An 18,515-nucleotide genomic window follows, 5' to 3' on the forward strand; every position below is an offset into this window, starting at 1 on the left:
GCTCAATTTATCCCCTTTCACTATAGGTGCCGAACAAGGAGAACAATTCTCCATCCCATATCTTTTAAGAACTTTAAGGATATAGGATTTCTGAGAGAGGCTAAGGACACCCTTAGTTCTGTTACGACGGATCTCGATTCCAAGGACATAAGTGACCTCACCCATGTCTTTCATATCAAAATGAGAGGAAAGAAAATCTTTTGTTTCATGTAAAAGACTCAAATCATTAGTTGCAAGAAGAATATCGTCAACATATAAAACCAAAATTATGAACTTACTCCCACTAGTCTTAATATAAATACACTGATCAACAATATTTTCAGTGAATCCAAAGTTCATAATTACCTGATTGAACTTCTTATACCACTGGCGGGAGGCCTGTTTAAGTCCATAAATTGACTTATTCAATTTGCAAACTAAGTTATTTGAGTCATCTATACTGAAACCAGGAGGTTGTTGCATGTATATCTCCTCATCCAAATCCTCATTCAGGAAGACAATTTTCACATTCATCTGATGCAGTTCTAAATCAAAATGAGCTACGAGGGCCATGATTATCATTAATGATTCCTTAGTTGAGACAGGAGAAAAAGTCTCATTATAATCAATGCCCTCTATCTGTGTGAAACCTTTTGCAACAAGCTCAGCCTTGTACCTCTCCACATGACCTTTAGAGTCTGTTTTGGTTTTATAAACCCATTTATAACCAACTGGTCTAACTCCATCAGGTCGAGGTACAAGATTCCACACTTGGTTCTTTGCCATAGAGTCGAGCTCTTCTTTCATGGCATTAATCCAATGTGTTGATCTTTCACTTTCAATGACTTCTGCAAATGTGAAAGGATCTTCATCAATGTCTATGAAATCATTTGACTCTTGTAAATACACCACATAGTCCGGATGGATAGCCGATTTCCTAATTCTGGTGGACTTCCATACAAGTGTTACAAATGGTTCAAAATGAGCCTCTGTATCCTGTTGTTGTTGTATATCTTCATCAACAACCGGATCTAGTTGGGATTTTTCACAAGGTTGGACTAACAGAATGCATGTCCCTTGTGAAGCTGGGTTGCAATTGGGGTTTTCACCAATGAGCTTGGTGGCTGAGGTGGTTTTTCCCAATTATAAAAAAAAGAGACATTTGGAATTTATAATGTTTGAGAATCATTTTCACATTTTCTGGTTCTGTCAAGGGAATATAATCTTTTTGTAACCTCTTTTAGAAATTGAAAACTCAGTTTTAAAGTTGTGGGTTTTTTTTACCATTGTATTTCAGTTCTGTCCCCTTGTTCTGCTTGTCCATATTCTGTCCTAATGTGCATGAGAGCTTCCCTATGGCTCTTTTGCACCTTGAAACTGGTATTGGATACAAGGTCCCATAAATTTAGATGGATGGTTGTTCATTTCTGAAAAATCATAACCAATTTCACTAAAGGTTATAAAGGAACATTTGTGTGTGGCAGTCTGAATAACTGTAATGAACCCTGTGGTACCACATGAATGGATAACTCCTATCTGTAATGGTGTGATATCTTTGCTTGGTTAGCTGATGGTTGCCCTATTTCTTTCTGTTATTTGCATAAAAGGATCTATTTTTTTAAGATTGTTGCATTTGATGCCTGCAATTTTAGCTATATTTTCCACTCTGGTCTGGTATCAAACTCTTTAACTTTTAGTTAACATATTATGAGCTGAAATTCTTTAGGGCTTAGAAATTCTAGTTGAGATCAAATGAGAGGTTAAGTAACATGGCTAAGTGCCATAGCCAATCACATGACAACATTGCATGGGGTCCACAATTACAGACTGCAGGCCCCCTCATGAAATGCTATCCTGTGATTGGCTATGGCATTTAGCCATGTCACTTAGCCGCTCCCAGAATCCCTGCTCTAGAAATTCTCTTTCAGATATGATGCACGAGTAATAGTCCATGGTTAGTTACATAATCATGAATGTCATCAAGTTGAGGAGGTTGAAGCAGTGGCTACAACTTCATGCAAGTAATGACTGAAGCTTTTGAAGAAACTAATATCATGTTAATATTTGCTTACCCTTGTGGGTTAGGAACTCCCTAGTAATAAATTATAATATTTAAAATTTTTTAATGCCTTTTACACATCTAACCATCCAGATGTGATCTACATGTTTGCGTTAGTAGAAATTAGTGTTTTCATTATGTTATTCCAACGTGTATGTAAGACTTTTTCAGGGTTGAAAAATCAATGGCCTCTATAATTTACCAAATTATGTTATTCCAACGTGTAGGCTCAATTGGCTGATCCACGTTAATCTCTTGCCTTTGCTTCTTTACTCTCTCTTTACACGTTTTTGTTTAATCTTGACTATGCTGAACACATCCATGGGGTCAGATTTGGTCAAAACATAATGAGTCCCAACTAGGGGATTCTTTACCCTGGAGGGTAGCAAATTCTATCCCACTAATATCATGCCATTATGTGGATAGTTTTTCATCCAATACACAATTTATATATATTAATCTTCTGCAATTTTTTTATAAATTTCAATGCATTTTATACACCTGGCCTCAATGTTTTTTTAGCTAGTCCCTCAATTCCTGTTTTTAATTTAAGAATTTGCTCAAATGTTTCAACTCATGAGCTCATTTTTTTTTAATACATACACGGAGAAACCGTCTGGAGGATTAGATATATATGTAGTTGCACTGGCTCTGCCTGCTGATACTTTCATTGTCCTGACAGCGTAAAACTCCATGTGTTGGCGAATCCTGTAAAACAAAAGTGACAGGAAGCGCACCTGAATTCGCCATAGTGCGTGTAGGAAATTCGGCGTTCTCCTCAGCCGGTCGACTGTTTATTTTGCACTATATATGATATACGATATATTTATCATATATTTAGCACTAGTTAACGAGCCTGGCTTACCCATAGTGGCCGGAAACTAAGGGTGTCAATGGGTCGGGTTTGACCTGGACCCAATTCGTACCATACCTTATAGGGTCAGGGTTTGGTGATAAACAAGAAAGTCCAATTAAAATATGGGTCAGACTCGAAGGGTCTGATTAATATATGGAACCAGGTATGATTTGTGGAATTTCATACTAGACCCGGGCCCAATCCGAGTTCGGACTAAGATCCACAAATTTTCAATGTGAAAAAGATAAAAATATTATTTTACTGGATATGGTTTGATTCTGGTTCATGAAATCCTTATAGGATCCTGATATGATTTCTCTTATGGTGAGTCCAATTAAAACCGGGTCTGGACCCGATACCATCATCTCAAATCAGGTCTGGGTTTGGTTCCTCTTGAGTCAGAACCAAACCCTACCCATTGACACCCTACCTGAAACTATGGGTACGGGGTACTAGTGCTGGTGCACAGAGGCCTGCTTTCTTTCAAACACGTTAACATGATTTCAAAATAACTATTGATACAACTTTCTAATGACATACTATTTATGAAAAGAATTAGTACGAGTATTTAGAATAATAAAATAATATTAAAATATTGCATGTGTGAGTGTGTCTTGTGTCACCATGTCCATGTGTCCGAGTGTGTCTTGTGTCACCAGGGACACAACCTGTGAGATAGACTATTGCTGTCAATGGGTTAGATATCTGACCCATCAAGATGCACCCAAACGTTATGAAATAACAAGCACTCGAGTTTGGGTTAGATGGCTGACAATCTAGGGTTAAAAATGCATAGTAACACCTGCTGCGGAGAAACCAAGAGTATCAGAAATAAGCAGCAACACTTTTCCACTATATGAATCTCACAGGAAATCCAACAAACACTTGGTAGGCACAATTACATAAACCTCAACTTTATGCAATCACCTCCATCATAACAAACATATAGTTTAAACAATGCAATAGAAATACCAAAGCACAAAGAAATCAAAACAAAGGAACACCATCGATTTACATGGAAAACTCTCTAAAAGAATAGGAAAAAACCATTGCAAAGAATCTATATATGAATTCAAGTTACAATGCTTTTTGCTCAAGCTTGAAATTACACACATTTTCTGCTCCTTAGGTGGTAGAAGAAGCCTTAGGTTTCTTTCTATCTCACAATTAGAGGTGTCAACCTGTCAGATTTGGTTCGGACCCAGATGAAACCAGACTTGGATCAGATTTTCGGGTATGGTATCAGGTCTAATCTAATCCACTATAAGAAAAACCATAACCAGACCCGATAAGAAATGCAAGAACCAGACCCGGACTATACACTGTAAAACCATATTTTTTATCATTTTTACATTGAAAAATTGCGGGTCTTAATCGGAAATGGGGTCGGGTCTGGGTCTGGGTATGGTATGGTATAAAGTTTCATAATTATACTCGGGTCCATGTATAAATCAGACCTTCGGGTCTAGACTTGGGTCTTAATCGGGTCTTATTATTTATCACCATACCCTAACCCTATACGGTTTGGTTCAGATCTGGGTAAACCAGGCCCGTTGACACCCCTAGTTCAAGAGACCGAAGTCAAGCTGACCCTTTACTTAAATAAGATCACGGCGAGACGAGCCTTTATAAGGATGAAGGTAGAGCTTTAGTGGGGATCCATGCCAATGATCCAAAATAAGGGAAGGTAGGGTCGACCATTGAAAAATCGTGAGTAGGCTCACTAATACGACATTGGATCATCTCCACCACATTATAATGTACTGGATCCAGAATCCAAACAAGGGTCACCCGAGTCCCTTCCCTATAAAAACCCTCACTCCTCTCTCTCTCTAGGGTTTAAGAGTTTTAGACTCTTTAGGGTATCCTCTCCAAACCCATTTCATCCTCTTCCCTCTCTCGTCCCCATCTGCTATGGCGTTGGCGATATTGGGGAGATCCCTTCTTCTCAGGAGGGCGCTCGCTTCCCCTGTGTCTTCCTGCCGCGGCTTGGCCACCAAGTCGTGGAGGTCCTCCTCCTCCTTCTTGTCCGTCTCTCGTTCCTCGCGGCCCGCAGGATTCTCCCTTCGTTCCCTTGCGGTGCTGTCGGAAATCATGCGGATTCCGGTGACGGGCGTGCGGTGCTTCTCGACCAGGCCGACCACTTCGTCCCTCAACGATTCTTCGCCCAACTGGAGCAATCGGCCGCCCAAGGAGACGATTCTGTTGGATGGGTGCGATTTCGAGCACTGGCTCGTCGTCGTGGAGCCGCCTGAGGGCAACCCCACCAGGGACGAGATCATCGATAGCTATATTAAGACGCTCGCTCAGGTTCTTGGGACGTAAGTTTATTATTTTTTCCTCATTTCGCTTCTCTCTCTATCTTGTAGCTTTCTTTTATGTAAGGGGAAATGGGTGTTTTGAGATTCCCGTTTGTGTTTCTTCTTTTTGTTGGTGCATTTCTATTTGGGTGTTCTGCAAAGAAATGATGACGAGGAATGATGGGTGTTTGTTTATACGTTAATCTGTATGACTTTATCAGTAAATTCTGATGTACATTCCAAAATCTGGTTTTGTGGCAACCTTCTTTTTTGGGAATGAGATAATTGTTCGGTTTCCGGACAATTTTTTCTTTACTCTTTATTTTCTGTAATTTAGGGTTTTAAAAAGTATGGTTAGTTTATCAGAACACAGAGTAGGCAGTATTCGCATAATCATATCGAGTATGTTATTGACTCATACTACTTCTTTCTGTTGGAGAATTTATCCAAAAACTGGACAAATTGGAGACAACATTGAGGATTGACAATGTAATATGCCAGCTTAGCCTGCGTTCCTGATAAGTGCGTATAGTCAAATAACTCCATTAGTGTTAGAACTCGAGTTTCATCTTTGTTGATTTTCCTGGTTGCTGCTCGTGCTGAAAGGGTGGTATCTAGACATGTTTGTTCCAATTGAGAGAAATAATTAAAACAACACGCTGTTTTGTAAAATTCAAACTGAAAAACTTTATGTGGTTGTGCACATTCCCAGTTTTTTTTATAGGAAATATTGAAGGTCTTAAGGCGCCTTTCCTTGGTCCATAATGAGAAACGTTCTCTCACAATGGTGAGAGAGAGCGGTTCTCATTTGCCCCAGTTGTCATGTATAGGCAAACATGAGAAAATGGGGCAGTGAGATTTTAAATCACATTTGAGCTATGTAACATGGGTGCTTCTGTACCCCTGAAGCACAGAAGCACCCACGTCGACACTGCTGGGTGTGGGTCAACAAGTTCTGGTGCCCGACCATTTTTTTCCTTTTTTTGACTTGGTCAACTGTGATCAAGTCCAAAATTGTCCAAATTTCAAAAAACAAATTTTAAAACCTAGTTGTAAGTCTTTTGTGCAAGCAATCTTATAGAAAACACAAATGTTTTCACATTTTTTTTCCATTTTTTTGTAGTTTTAACCTTACAAATGTGATCTATATAGTTTCTTTATTAGAAAATATGTTTTAAATCAGTATTTTGTAAAATGTAAATTGGTTTTCTCAAGGGCTTTAAAAATCAATGGCACACAATGTACCAAAATTTCATGACTCATAAAATCTTATTTCTACATTGAAAAAGTCATCCATAGTGTGATGCCTAGCAAACAAACCATGCTAAACATATCTATGAGGTCAGATTGAGTGGATATAACTGACACCTGTGATTTTCCAACTAGATTGTGCACATAATAGTAGTAGTAATAGCAACAGTCAGTGTGTGTGTGTCTCTCTCTCTCTCTCTATATATATATATATATATATATAAACTGGGTAAATATGTAAATTGTTTTGAACCAACAGGAACTGTCCGGTCTCCAGAATAACGGTTCCTGTGTAAACTCTCTTTCCGCTTCTCTTCTTTACCTTTTCCCCTCCCACCACCTGCATTGCCGCCCCTTCCTCCGCCTCCCCGCTGGACGGCCTCCCCCAACCATGAGCTCATCCATGACCTCCACCTCCACCGCGAGCTCATCCACAAATCCATGTCTGGCCCGATCGCTGATGGAGGAGCAGGAGAAGTGGCGGATGTGCCGTCAGATCCACCACCTCCATTGACCGGCCTTCGACTGTGGCGGTGACCAGTGGGAAGGCGATAAAGGGGACGACAGTGGAAGGGGCAGTGGTTGTTTCCTTTATATTTCCTTCCACCATCGCCATTTCATTTGGGATCTGTGGTGGATCCGACTGTGGTGGAAGGAGGCAGGGGAGAGAGAGGACGAATCCGGCGGGTTAGAGGTGGAAGGCAGGAGGCTGGAGGCAAAGGAAGAAGAGGTTGGGGCAGAGGGAGAGGAGGGCGGGGAGGCAGGGAAGGAGTGGCATGGAAGGGATGGTCGCCGGCGAGAGAGGCATGGCAGGTGCTGGAGGTGGTGGGAGGAGAAAGGGGAAAGAAGGGATTGCACAGGAGCTGTCCAATCTCAGATCGGACAGTTCCTGTTGGTTCAAAATAGTTTACATATTTACCCAGTTTGCATATTCTAGTCTCTCTCTCTCTGTATATATATATATATATATATATATCACTGTCATCGATATTGCCGATATTTTGAAAATATCATGATATTATTGGCTATTTCAAGGTAGCCGATAATATTGGGACTATATCACGATATTTTCAAAATATCGTGATATTATCGTGATATTTCTTGGGATTTTTTAATTTTAAGTTTGCATTTCCTATTTTTTGTTTCTTTTATATTTTTAAACCTTTAAAACATGTTTCTTTATACTTTTGAAAGAAAAATAATGCAAAACTTATTATTTTCTTAGATTTTTTGCTGTTAATTATATTTTTTCAATTTTTTTAAACTCTCGAGATTTTTCCGGTATATTTTTGAAATTTATCAACTTTTGAAAATCTCTTTGAGAATTACCCTCGCTGAGAAATTACCTTTAACCATACAGGTGACCACACACACATACACGTGGCAACGTTGGGTCGACACAATTGACCTTCCATGACCGATATATATACACACACACACACTCACCCTTCACACCTGCACCCTTATCCGCACCTTCACCTATGTCACACACACACACACACTCACCCTTCACACCTGCACCCTTATCCGCACCTTCACCTATGTGACATAGCATTTGAGCCAATTTTGCTCACTTTTCATGTGATTCCAAATCACCTTATTCACCTTGTGATTTTGAATCATAGGATTCTGAATTGCATGAGATGAAATCACATGATTTCAAATAAACTGAGGTGCCCTTAGTGAAATTGACTTTTCTAGTTCATTGTAACAATGCCACACCAAACGTTGCCTAGGGAAATCTATTTCGTAGTAAAAAAACATTGATTGGCTGCATTTCTGAATATATCATTAGTTCATGTTGTTGGACCTCCCTTTCGCTGAATGTTTTCCATCTTTATTTCATTTTTGGTTTCTTGAAGCTCAGAAAAATTATTCAATGAGTTCTATGATTCTTCTTCTCTATCCTTCCTCAAGGTAATGTTCTCTGATTGCAGTGAGGAGGAAGCAAGGAAATCAATTTACTCTGTTTCAACTAGGCATTATTTCGCTTTTGGATGCAAAGTTTCAGAAGAAATCTCATACAAGATCAAGCGTAAGTTGGACTCAATTTTGCTTTTGATTTCTTTTTTTTCCTTGTTCTAATTGGTATGTTTCCTAATTTTTGTTTTTTTGACAGCATTACCAAAAGTTCGCTGGGTTCTTCCTGATTCCTATCTTGATGTAAAAAACAAAGACTATGGAGGTCAGTATATGATATTCCTATATAATAGTATAGCTCAAACAACACGAAATTTCTCTAATAGTAAAAGGATTACTTTTGTTCATAGTTGGCAAACTCGTGACTCGGACGAGTCAGGACTCTATATTTTAGTGTAAGTTCATGTCTAAGACATGGAAATAACTAAACTTCAAGCTAATATGTCAATAGATACGTTATAAAAACATATAATTATACATGATTATTAATATTAACTTTTTTCATTGAACAATATTAGATTCTTCATAAAAAGTGACTTGATATAAGAATTATGCATTAAAATAATAAAATACATGATAAAAAAATATATTTAATGGGTTGGATTGGCTGTCCTGAATCACGTTCCTGACTCGACTCGCCGGGTTTGCCAACTATGCTTTTGTTATTTGGATGAAATGGTCTAATTCCAGTGTAAATTAGCTCGATCATATATAACACTCTTATATCAGTCTTCAATATTGTAGAATTTTATTGTTATAAGAGAATCTTGATATTGCATTACATCCTTTTTTATGCTCTATAATACGAGTTATGTGCTTCTACAGGTTGGCTTTTATTTTAGTTGGAAAAAGATGTGTCTTAACTTTCCAAAATGCATTTGGATTAAACTTCTTTTGCTTTTTTTAATTGCCTCTATCTTTGTATTGTTGCTTCACAGGGGAGCCATTCATAGATGGGAAAGCAGTCCCATATGATCCAAAGTACCATGAAGAGTGGGTGCGCAACAATGCCAGGGCAAATGAGAGGTCCAGGCGGAATGACAGACCTCGCAATTTTGACAGGTCAAGGAACTTTGAGAGGAGAAGAGAGAACATGCAGAATCGAGACTTCCAGAGCCGGGAAATGCCTCCCATGCCTAATCGAGACTTCCAAAATCCCACCCCTAATCCTCAAAATGCTATGCCACCCCATGGCATGCCTCCCATACCTAACCGAGACTTTCAAAATCCCACCCCTAATGCTCAAAATGCTATGCCGCCCCGCGAGATGCCTCCCATGCCTAACAGAGACTTCCAAAATCCCACCCCTAATGCTCAAAATGCTATGCCGCCCCGCGACATGCCTCCCATGCCTAATCGAGACTTTCAAAATCCTATTCCTAATGCTCATAATGCTATGCCACCCCGTGACATGCCAGCAGGAGCTCCAGGTTACATACCGCAGAGAGATTTCCAGAACAGGGATATGCCTAACAGGGACATGGGTGGTGTGGGAACTGGCAATTTCCAGAACAGAGAGATGGGCAGCATGCCAACCAACAATTACCAGGGCGGACATCCGGGAAACAATTACCAGGGCGGATATCCGGGAAACAATTACCAGGGAGGATACCAAGGAAGCAATTTCCAGGCCAATGGTTACCAGGGCAGGGACACGCCTAACAGCGATATACCTCCCTCACCAAACAGAGATTTTCCTCCCATGCCTAACAGAGACTACCAATAGTTTAATGCTTTATATTAGAATCAGAAATGGACTGTTCAGTTTGACAGAGCATATCGTGCAGTGTTTCTTTTATTTTCTGTGGACCTAACGAGCTATCACTTGTTGCAGAGGTCTTTTTGGCTATCAGGTAATTAAGAACTGCTCGAATTTGATGGGTTTGTAATATTCATGAAACATTCTCATGCACGTCCCGTCCTTCCTGTAAGTCTTCCATGCTGCCATAAACCTTAGAATTACTTGGATACTTAAGAACTGAGCCTGAATGTGATGTACTGTTTGATAAGTGCACGAGCTTGTTGTCTGCATGTGCAGGTGATCATTTGATTCACTTCCCCTTCGTTTTAAAACTATAATCTGGGATGTGAGGGTGAATGGTACTAATTCCTTTTGGCAAACGTGTGATTGAAAGTGTTGAAAATTGTCCTCTGGGAATCCGCTTTCATTGAGGGTTTTGGGGGAAATCCCTGTTACCTCAGCTGCTCATGAGAGGCTTCATTATTGTTTGAAATGCTCATCTTCTTGACTTGGTGGAGGAAGGGGTTCTCTTTGGATAATCCCTTTTGTAGGTCCAACCTAATGACATGTAACTGGATCGGTTAGTACCTTTAAGGCTGGGAAACAAGCCAAGCTGCTCATGGTTTGGCTCGGTCTTTGACTGCTGAAAATGGGTTTAGCAAGTTGAACATAAACGGTGGATGCTTGGCTCGACTTGTATCAGCTTGTTTAAGTAATATATATATTTTAGATGTACCAACGCTGGCTTGGGTTGTCTGGTAGGAGCAGCTAGTTCCCTTCACCTTGTGTTGGGACGTTGCAGGTTCAAAACCCAATGGTATAGTATAACTGGTAGGGATCTGTCTAACCCCAGCTTGCCTATAAAATATTTTAGATGTCTTTTCATCTCATGTAATATAGTGTAGATTAAATGATTGAAGTATTTGGTTTGCGAACAATAGCTTTACAGATAAAATCTTATGTTTTTTGTTCTGAAACAATTTATATATTTTTTAATACCATTGCTACCAGCTTTGAAACCATGCATTTTTTTCTATAGACAAGCCAGCTCAAGGCTGACTCGCAGAGTTCGGGTTCATTATAAGCTAGAACCTGGCGTCTCTCCATATGAACGACCTAAGTTTGAACACTTCAAATTCAGAGCAATTGTTACATTGTTGCTATTTGAGTGGGCCATAGGTTTTAGTTTCGTCCTCTATCAAAAAAGAAATAAATGTGTTTGTAGGGTCTTAATTGATCCAATCTGACCTTCAGCATGTTCAAAATAGTGGGAACTGTATTTTGGATCATGTTTTTTTGATAAAAAATGATTTTATGATCTTTGAAGTTATTGCACATTGTATGCCGTTGATTTTTGAAGCCTTATAATGTGTAGAGGACCATTGAATTATGTATGCTACGAAGCTTTGTGGGCTGATTTTTGGAATTTCTTTTGATCAATATGGGTGAAAAAATTGAAGGTGCTCTTCATGGCTTCTATTTAATTTTTTTCAAAATGTGGTTGTTGGAACATAAATGTCTGGATATTATTGAAGAGGCATGGGCCACCAATGTTAAGAGGGGTTCCCATGTACCGAGTGTGCAGAAAAAAATGTCTGAATGGAATAAAATGTCCATTGGGGCTATATCATTGGGAATTCAGCAGTTGCAAGCTGAATTGGGGGTCATTCAATCTGAGGTTGATGCAAGGAATGAGAGTGCATTAAAGAGTCTGTTTATGCAAGATGAATTGCAGAGGCTACTAATGATGGAAGAGTCCTTTTGGCACCAAAAATCAAGATGCAAATGGGAGGGGATGAATAATATGTTTTGACCAAACGTAAAATTTCTTTGCTGCCCTCTTTAGTCGTCAATCCAATTTGTTGGACAAATTTCATGGAGTTGGTGAGCTACAGTTGTCCATGGAAGAAAATTGTACTCTGCAAGTCCCACTTAGGGATGGCAGTGGACGCGGGGGACAAGGTCTCCACCCCGCCCCGTCTCAAAATCCTACCCTCTATCTCCGTTTCCATTGTCGCACGGGTTTTGATTTTAACCTCCATCCTTGCATCTATCCCTGTTTCATGTCCTCCATCTCCTGTCCAAACGGCGTGAGGTGGGGCGGGGCCCCGTTTTCTGTCTGCCATCTCTAAAGAAGGATCATGGATGAGGCGGGGTGGGGCAAGGCGGGGATCGAGGATGGGGCTTGGCAGGGGAAAGTGTATGTCCATCTATGCCTCCATTCCTGCATGGGTTTTAATTTTAACCTCCATCCTCGCCTCCATCCCAGGTCCAAACTGGGCGAGTTAGGGCGGCTCCGTTTTCCTCCAGTCCACTGCCATTTCTAGTCCCAATCACTCCCTTAGAAGTCGACTAAGAAGTATTTGCGATGGATGTTTATAGCACACCAGGTCCGGATGTTTTTCCTGGACCTTTTTTCCAAAGTTGCAGGGACTTTGTTGGAGATTGTGTGTTCTGCGCCAATTCTGAATTCTTCAAGTCAGGTAGCTTCTTAAAAGCATTGATGCTACTAATATTGTTTTGATTCTAAATTTGAAGGGGTGGTGAGGCTAAAGGATTTTCGTCCTATTATCTTTTTCAACTTTATCTATAAGATAATTTCTAAGATCATGGTGAATAGCATGCGTGATATCTTACAAAGAATTATTTCTGCGAATCAACTTGCTTTTTTGCAAGATCAAGTTATTCAAGATAGCATTATCTTTGCACATGAATTGGTGGTGGTCTTTATCCAATAGTGTGAAACCAAATGTAATGTTTAAAACTGACATGACGATAGAGTTGATTGGATGTTTTTGAAAAACTCTATTTTGTTCTTTGGATTCAGTAAATAATAGGTTGATAGAGTTATGATGTGTGTTTGGAACTTATCGTTTTCTATGATTATTAATGGTAAAGTGGGGAATAAAATTTTCAGTAGCAGAATGATCAAGCGAGGTGATCCTATTTCTCCATATCTTTTCTTTATTGTTAATGAGCAGTTGTTGAGAAGGCTTTTTCTGGAAGAGAAGATGGGTCAGATTATCTCTATCTCTAGGGCAGTTTCTTATTTCAAATAGGGTCACTTATTTTTTACATTTTATTTCTTATTCAGTACAAGAAGTTCCTTCAGCAATTTCTTGCACTTATGAAAGATTTTGGGGAGCAAATCAGGCCTTCTTGTTAGTAAAGAGAAATCTATACTTCTTTCAATCCCTCTTTAACAGTCGTGTAGAGAGTGAGTTGGCTCTCAGGCTGGACCAAAGGAGTTCTTCCCTTTAAATGTTTGGGGTTACCTCTATTTAGAAATCACTTAAGTACCGTACGATGTGAACCATTGTTAATTAAGTTCAGGAGGTCAGTCGAAGTCTGGGATGGTTTGAATCTTTGAAGGACGGATAGAGTTACATTACCCTAATCGGTTCTTTCTTAGTTTTCTCTTTTGGACGATGTTTTTCTAACTCCCAGTTTAAGTGGTGAAGGAATCCTAATCAATTATGCGAAAGTTTGAGAGTTGGTGTGATTAATAATTCTATTTAGGGATGGCAATGGACTGAGGCAGAGGGGGGTGGTGGTGGTGGTGGGGGGGGGGGGGGGGGGGGGGTCTCAAAATCGTTCCTTCCATCCCTGCATGGGTTTTGATTTTGATTTTAACCTCCATCCCCGCCTCCATCGCCGTTTCATGCCCTCCATCCCCGGTCTAAATGGGGTGAGGCGGGGCGGGACCCCGTTTTCTCTCAGTCCACTGCCATCCCTAAAGAAGGATTGTGGACAGGGTGGGGCAAGGCAGGGATTTGGACGGGGATGGGGCATGGCGGAAGAAGGCGTAAGTTCATCCTTGCCTCCATCCCCGTTTCATGTCTTCCATCCCCGGACCAAACGAGGCGGAGTGGGGCCTCGTTTCCTCCCGGTCACTGCCATCCCTAATTTTATTCATAATTTATGTTAAGAGAAAGTTTGCATCTCAAAAAAAAATGGAGGGGGCTTGGGCATTCAAGACCTTTTCACCATGGATATGACCAACGAGGCCTCTGTATGGTTGGTAGGATTTGTCAGTGCGTGGCAGGTTCAAACCCCAGTGGTACATTGAATAGTAACTGGTGAGGGTCGGCCTGACCCAGTGCGCCTTAAAAAAAAAATTGTATTATTAAGTTGTCTTGGAGTGTCATAACTTGTTCTGCAGCACCTTGAGTTGAGCTTATGCATGCTAAATATATTAAAAAACATTCCATTTGGATACTAAAGAGGGATCAAGGATTAATGATCATGTATTTGGAAGGGAACTCTATGGGCAGCCCATGGAAGGATGGAAGATTCAAAATGCCCTGTTAGTACGGGTAACCAATTTGGATTTTGGTTGGATCCTTGGCAAACAATCACCCACTTATGTAGGGATGGCAGTGGGGCGGGGCGGGGGACAAGGTCTCCACCCCCGCCCCGCCTCCGCGGCGGGGATGGATTTTATCCTCCACCCCCGCCTTCATCCCCATTTCATGTCCTCCATCCCCGGTTCAAACGGGAATGAGGCGGGGCGGGGCGGGGATATTGTGGGGAAAAGTGGTCGGGGCGGGGATGAGGCGGGGATCGTGGCGGGGAAAAGTGCACGTCCATCCCCGCCTCCACCCCCGGACGGGGATGGTTTTTAACCTTCATCCCTGCCTCCATCCCCGTTTCATACCCTTCATCCCCGGTCCAAACGGGGCAAGGCGGGGCGGGGCCCCGCTTTCCCCTGGTCCACTGCCATCCCTACACTTATGGCCAATAGTTTGCATCCTATCACTTCAGCTATTTATAAAAATCTTCCGTCATATTCATGTAGAACAGGTTTTGGATGCATCATATGCTCCAGCTTGCGTGTTAAATCAAGAGTATATGAATCTTGATCATTCGGTGGCTAGCATCAAATCAATCTTGGGACCCAAGGAAGATAAGTTTTTGTTGCAGGAATTTAAGCTATGGTGGACACAAATGCATTGTAAAAAAGAAAAAATCCTTGTGACGATAAACTATACTAACAAGTAAAAAGAAATTTGAAGAATTACAGGTGCGATATTTATAATTAACAACCTTGGTTGAAACTAAACAATATATTTTTAATGAATAATGCAATGCATTGCGACCAATCTTAAGTTTCGATTTTGAAATGCATTTAGCAAGATGTAAGAAACAAACACAAACATCCTACAAATAAATAACCAATGGATTAGTTAATCCTTCAAAAAATCTATAAAGTAAATATTTTATAAATAGTTAGAAAAAGTTCAGCAATTGATAAGACGATGTGTGTGAATCATGTCTAACGTTGATTAAAAAAACATCAATCTTAAAAAACATTATTCATAGTTTTCATACATAAGTTAATTGAAACAAAAAAACAATAAAAGCCCCCAGATTTTTAATTAAAATCGAACACATGAATCATTTCTAATGTTGATTGAAAAAATACAAAAATAACTAATTAATATCCATCTAATTAAAAAAAACAAGCACAAAAAGTCTTAAACCCTAGTTATTGAGTTGCAACTATTTAAGAAAAAATAAATAAATAACCAAAACTTAATTTTAGAAAACAACATTCATAATTTCATATGCTAATTGAAAAAAATCATGATAAAAAAACTAATTCAATACTAATTAAAAAAATTACATAAAAACAAATAATACAAGAAAGGAAGCAACCAAAAAATGAGCACGATTCTAATAATCAAAAGGAAAACAACCAAAAAATGAAAATGTTCATAGATTCATTACAACTTATCTGTTAAATTCTAACAACTTAGTCATAAACACTCTTTCAGTTATAAGATCCAACTGAGACCGATAGAAAAATCAGTTAAGGCAACAAAAGATAAAATCATAAATTAATGGATTTCCACTAATCTAAAACCCTAAGTATCAATAATTCCCATGCAATCGTATAGTAACTAATGCAATGGGACTTGCAAAAAATTAAAACAATAAAATATGAAAAAATATTGATTGAGGGTACAAGAAAGAAATGTAATAGTTAAATTTAAGAAAACTTGGGACAAAAACTTTTGAAAAAACAAAAATGAATAAAAAACAGGCTCCTGAAATATTATGCTTGACTAGCAAATTAAGGCACCCGAACCAATCCTATTAACATGCAATACCTAAAAATAAGATAAAAATCAAGAGAAAAGCATGACTAAACTGTTAAAAACAATTTATAAACTAATAATTACATTTTGCTACATATTGAAAATATCCATAAAAAATAAAAGCATGACTCAAGTAAAAAGAATCTAAACAAAATTGGGTAAAATACTACATAACACATCACATCACCAACAAATCATGTTTGAGTCCCAAATATGGCAGATGAAACCAAGGGAAAACCACACATACAAGAATGACAGAACAATCGTGTGTCTCACAAACGACACATGAAAACAAAGGAAAACCAAACGTCACTCTCATCATAACTAGGAAACAAATCATGGCACCCATAAAGTCATTGAAAATTCCAAAATGATGAAGAAAATCGAAGGAATCTACGGTTTTCATTACTAGAAAATCGCATCAAAAGGATAGGGAAAAAATAAACAAATATCAAATTATTCATGGATGGAAATGAAGTAAAAATAAGATTCATTTGCTCACAAGACAAAAAACAAAGTTGAAGACAACAATCTACCAAATAACAGAGGAACAACTAACCCTCCCAAGATAAAAAAGTATATATACAGAAAAACAAAATAACCTCAGAAAAAAACAAGAGTAAAAAATTAAATAGGGCAAAAAAGCCACTTTGACATTGAGGTTTGAAATAGATAATTGCCTTCTCACTCTTGACGAACTAGCTAGTGGATGCGTATTTTGCAATAAGAGTGAAGAATATCCGTCCCACCTATTTTTCTCGTATCCGATTAGTAAGGCATTATTGAAAAAGGTTTGTCATTTCCTTGGGAAATACATTAATTTTGAACATTGTTTGGTATTTAGTTCTAGTATGAGACCCATATCTAGGACTAATAAAATACATAATTTTTTTGACATACTTTCATAATTTGATCCAATATGATACATATTAAAGCATTTATATAATCCAAAAATATGAATTTCTTTTTTTGTTAAATTACCCAAATTTTGAACATTTTTTGGTATTTAGATCTAGTTTGAGAGCCATATCGGGCTTTAAAATCCAATCCAAACTTGTTCAAACATTGATTTGGTGGGCCGAATTGGGTTGTACAATGCGGAACAAAAGCTATCCAATCCGTTTTTCATATGTTTTCAAGTTATCTGCTCCAGCCAAATCAAATGCTGGACACAGGGAACACAATGTCATTGTTGTTAGGTGCAAGAAGGGAGGGGAGAGGAAATTCCAAGAAGAAACGTGGGGTGCTTTTCCTTTTTGGAAAAAGTGGTTTTGATGATGTGGAATAGTCCCACATTGATCGTGTTTGAGTTTGTTGTGGTATTTATAATCCACATGTAAACTCTTACACTTGTTCCTGAGAACAAGAGTGTGGGATGACTACCACACACGCGTGCGCCCGCTCGCCGTGCCGAGCCAAGCCGAGCCGGGTTCGGGTTTAAGATCAATGTATCTTTTTGCCCCGATTTTCTGTTTTTCCTTGGATTATATAAAAGGAAAAGAGTCATGCCTTTTGGAACTGGTGACCCTTAGAAGAGTCACACTTGTTCAAAACTGGTAACTCTTTGCAAGGGTCATGGCAACTCTCATGTCCTTTTAAACAGATCTCTTCCACATCTATATAAACGTGGTTAGAGAGGTTCCAAGGGGACGGATGTACACTCTATCATCTCTCTCTCTTGCTTTGCTAAAACTGTGAGGTCTGCAGTAGTAGTTCCTGAGGTTGTTTTCGAAGGGTGATCTACCATCGGCATGCACTGATCCAGATCGCCGATGCTATTGTATCCTGGGAGAAGGACGCTGGACCCTGTTTGCACTGTATGTGGGGGCGAATCTTCTCTAAGGGGAGTACATTTGTACGCCTTAGCCTTTTACATAGTATTAACATGCTTTCGTTGTTTTTATTATGTTTTATGCATATGTCTGTTCATTTGCATATGTCTGGATTTTGGTATATGGTGGAACCCGACATGCATACTCTCTGTTTATGTTTCGATCTGCTGAAAATCATGATTTGTATTCTGCTGCATATTATGATTTATATCATGTTTTATATCATGATTATGATTGTGAAACTGTGTGATCCGAAAATCGATTCAACAATTGTTATCAAAGCAAACACTGAACAAGGATAGTTTGTTTTGTCCTGGATAGGGCATGTTTTTTGTCTGTGCTGGACATGTGTTCTGTCCAAGTTTGGAGAAGCAGTCAAACACACCTTTTGCAATGGTCATTCCACAACACATGCACAAGTGTGTTTCGAATTGGCAATGTCCCATGACAGGATGACATGCACAAACTGTCCCTAC

General features: G+C 39.2%; 1 protein-coding gene across 1 annotated transcript; it reads left to right on the forward strand.

Annotated features, from left to right (window-relative positions):
* Window positions 1-4,733: 4,733 nt before the first annotated feature.
* LOC149814531 (uncharacterized) lies at window positions 4,734-10,336 on the forward strand. Its single transcript, XM_089988372.1, has 4 exons — window positions 4,734-5,215; window positions 8,383-8,480; window positions 8,565-8,630; window positions 9,304-10,336. The coding sequence occupies exons 1-4, from the start codon at window positions 4,809-4,811 to the stop codon at window positions 10,089-10,091; spliced, it is 1,359 nt and encodes a 452-aa protein (XP_089844498.1). The 5' UTR covers window positions 4,734-4,808; the 3' UTR covers window positions 10,092-10,336.
* Window positions 10,337-18,515: the final 8,179 nt, after the last annotated feature.

Source organism: Nuphar pumila, chromosome 15 (assembly GCF_984573655.1).
Source record: "Nuphar pumila chromosome 15, dmNupPumi1.hap1.1, whole genome shotgun sequence".
NCBI classification, from domain to species: Eukaryota; Viridiplantae; Streptophyta; class Magnoliopsida; order Nymphaeales; family Nymphaeaceae; genus Nuphar; species Nuphar pumila.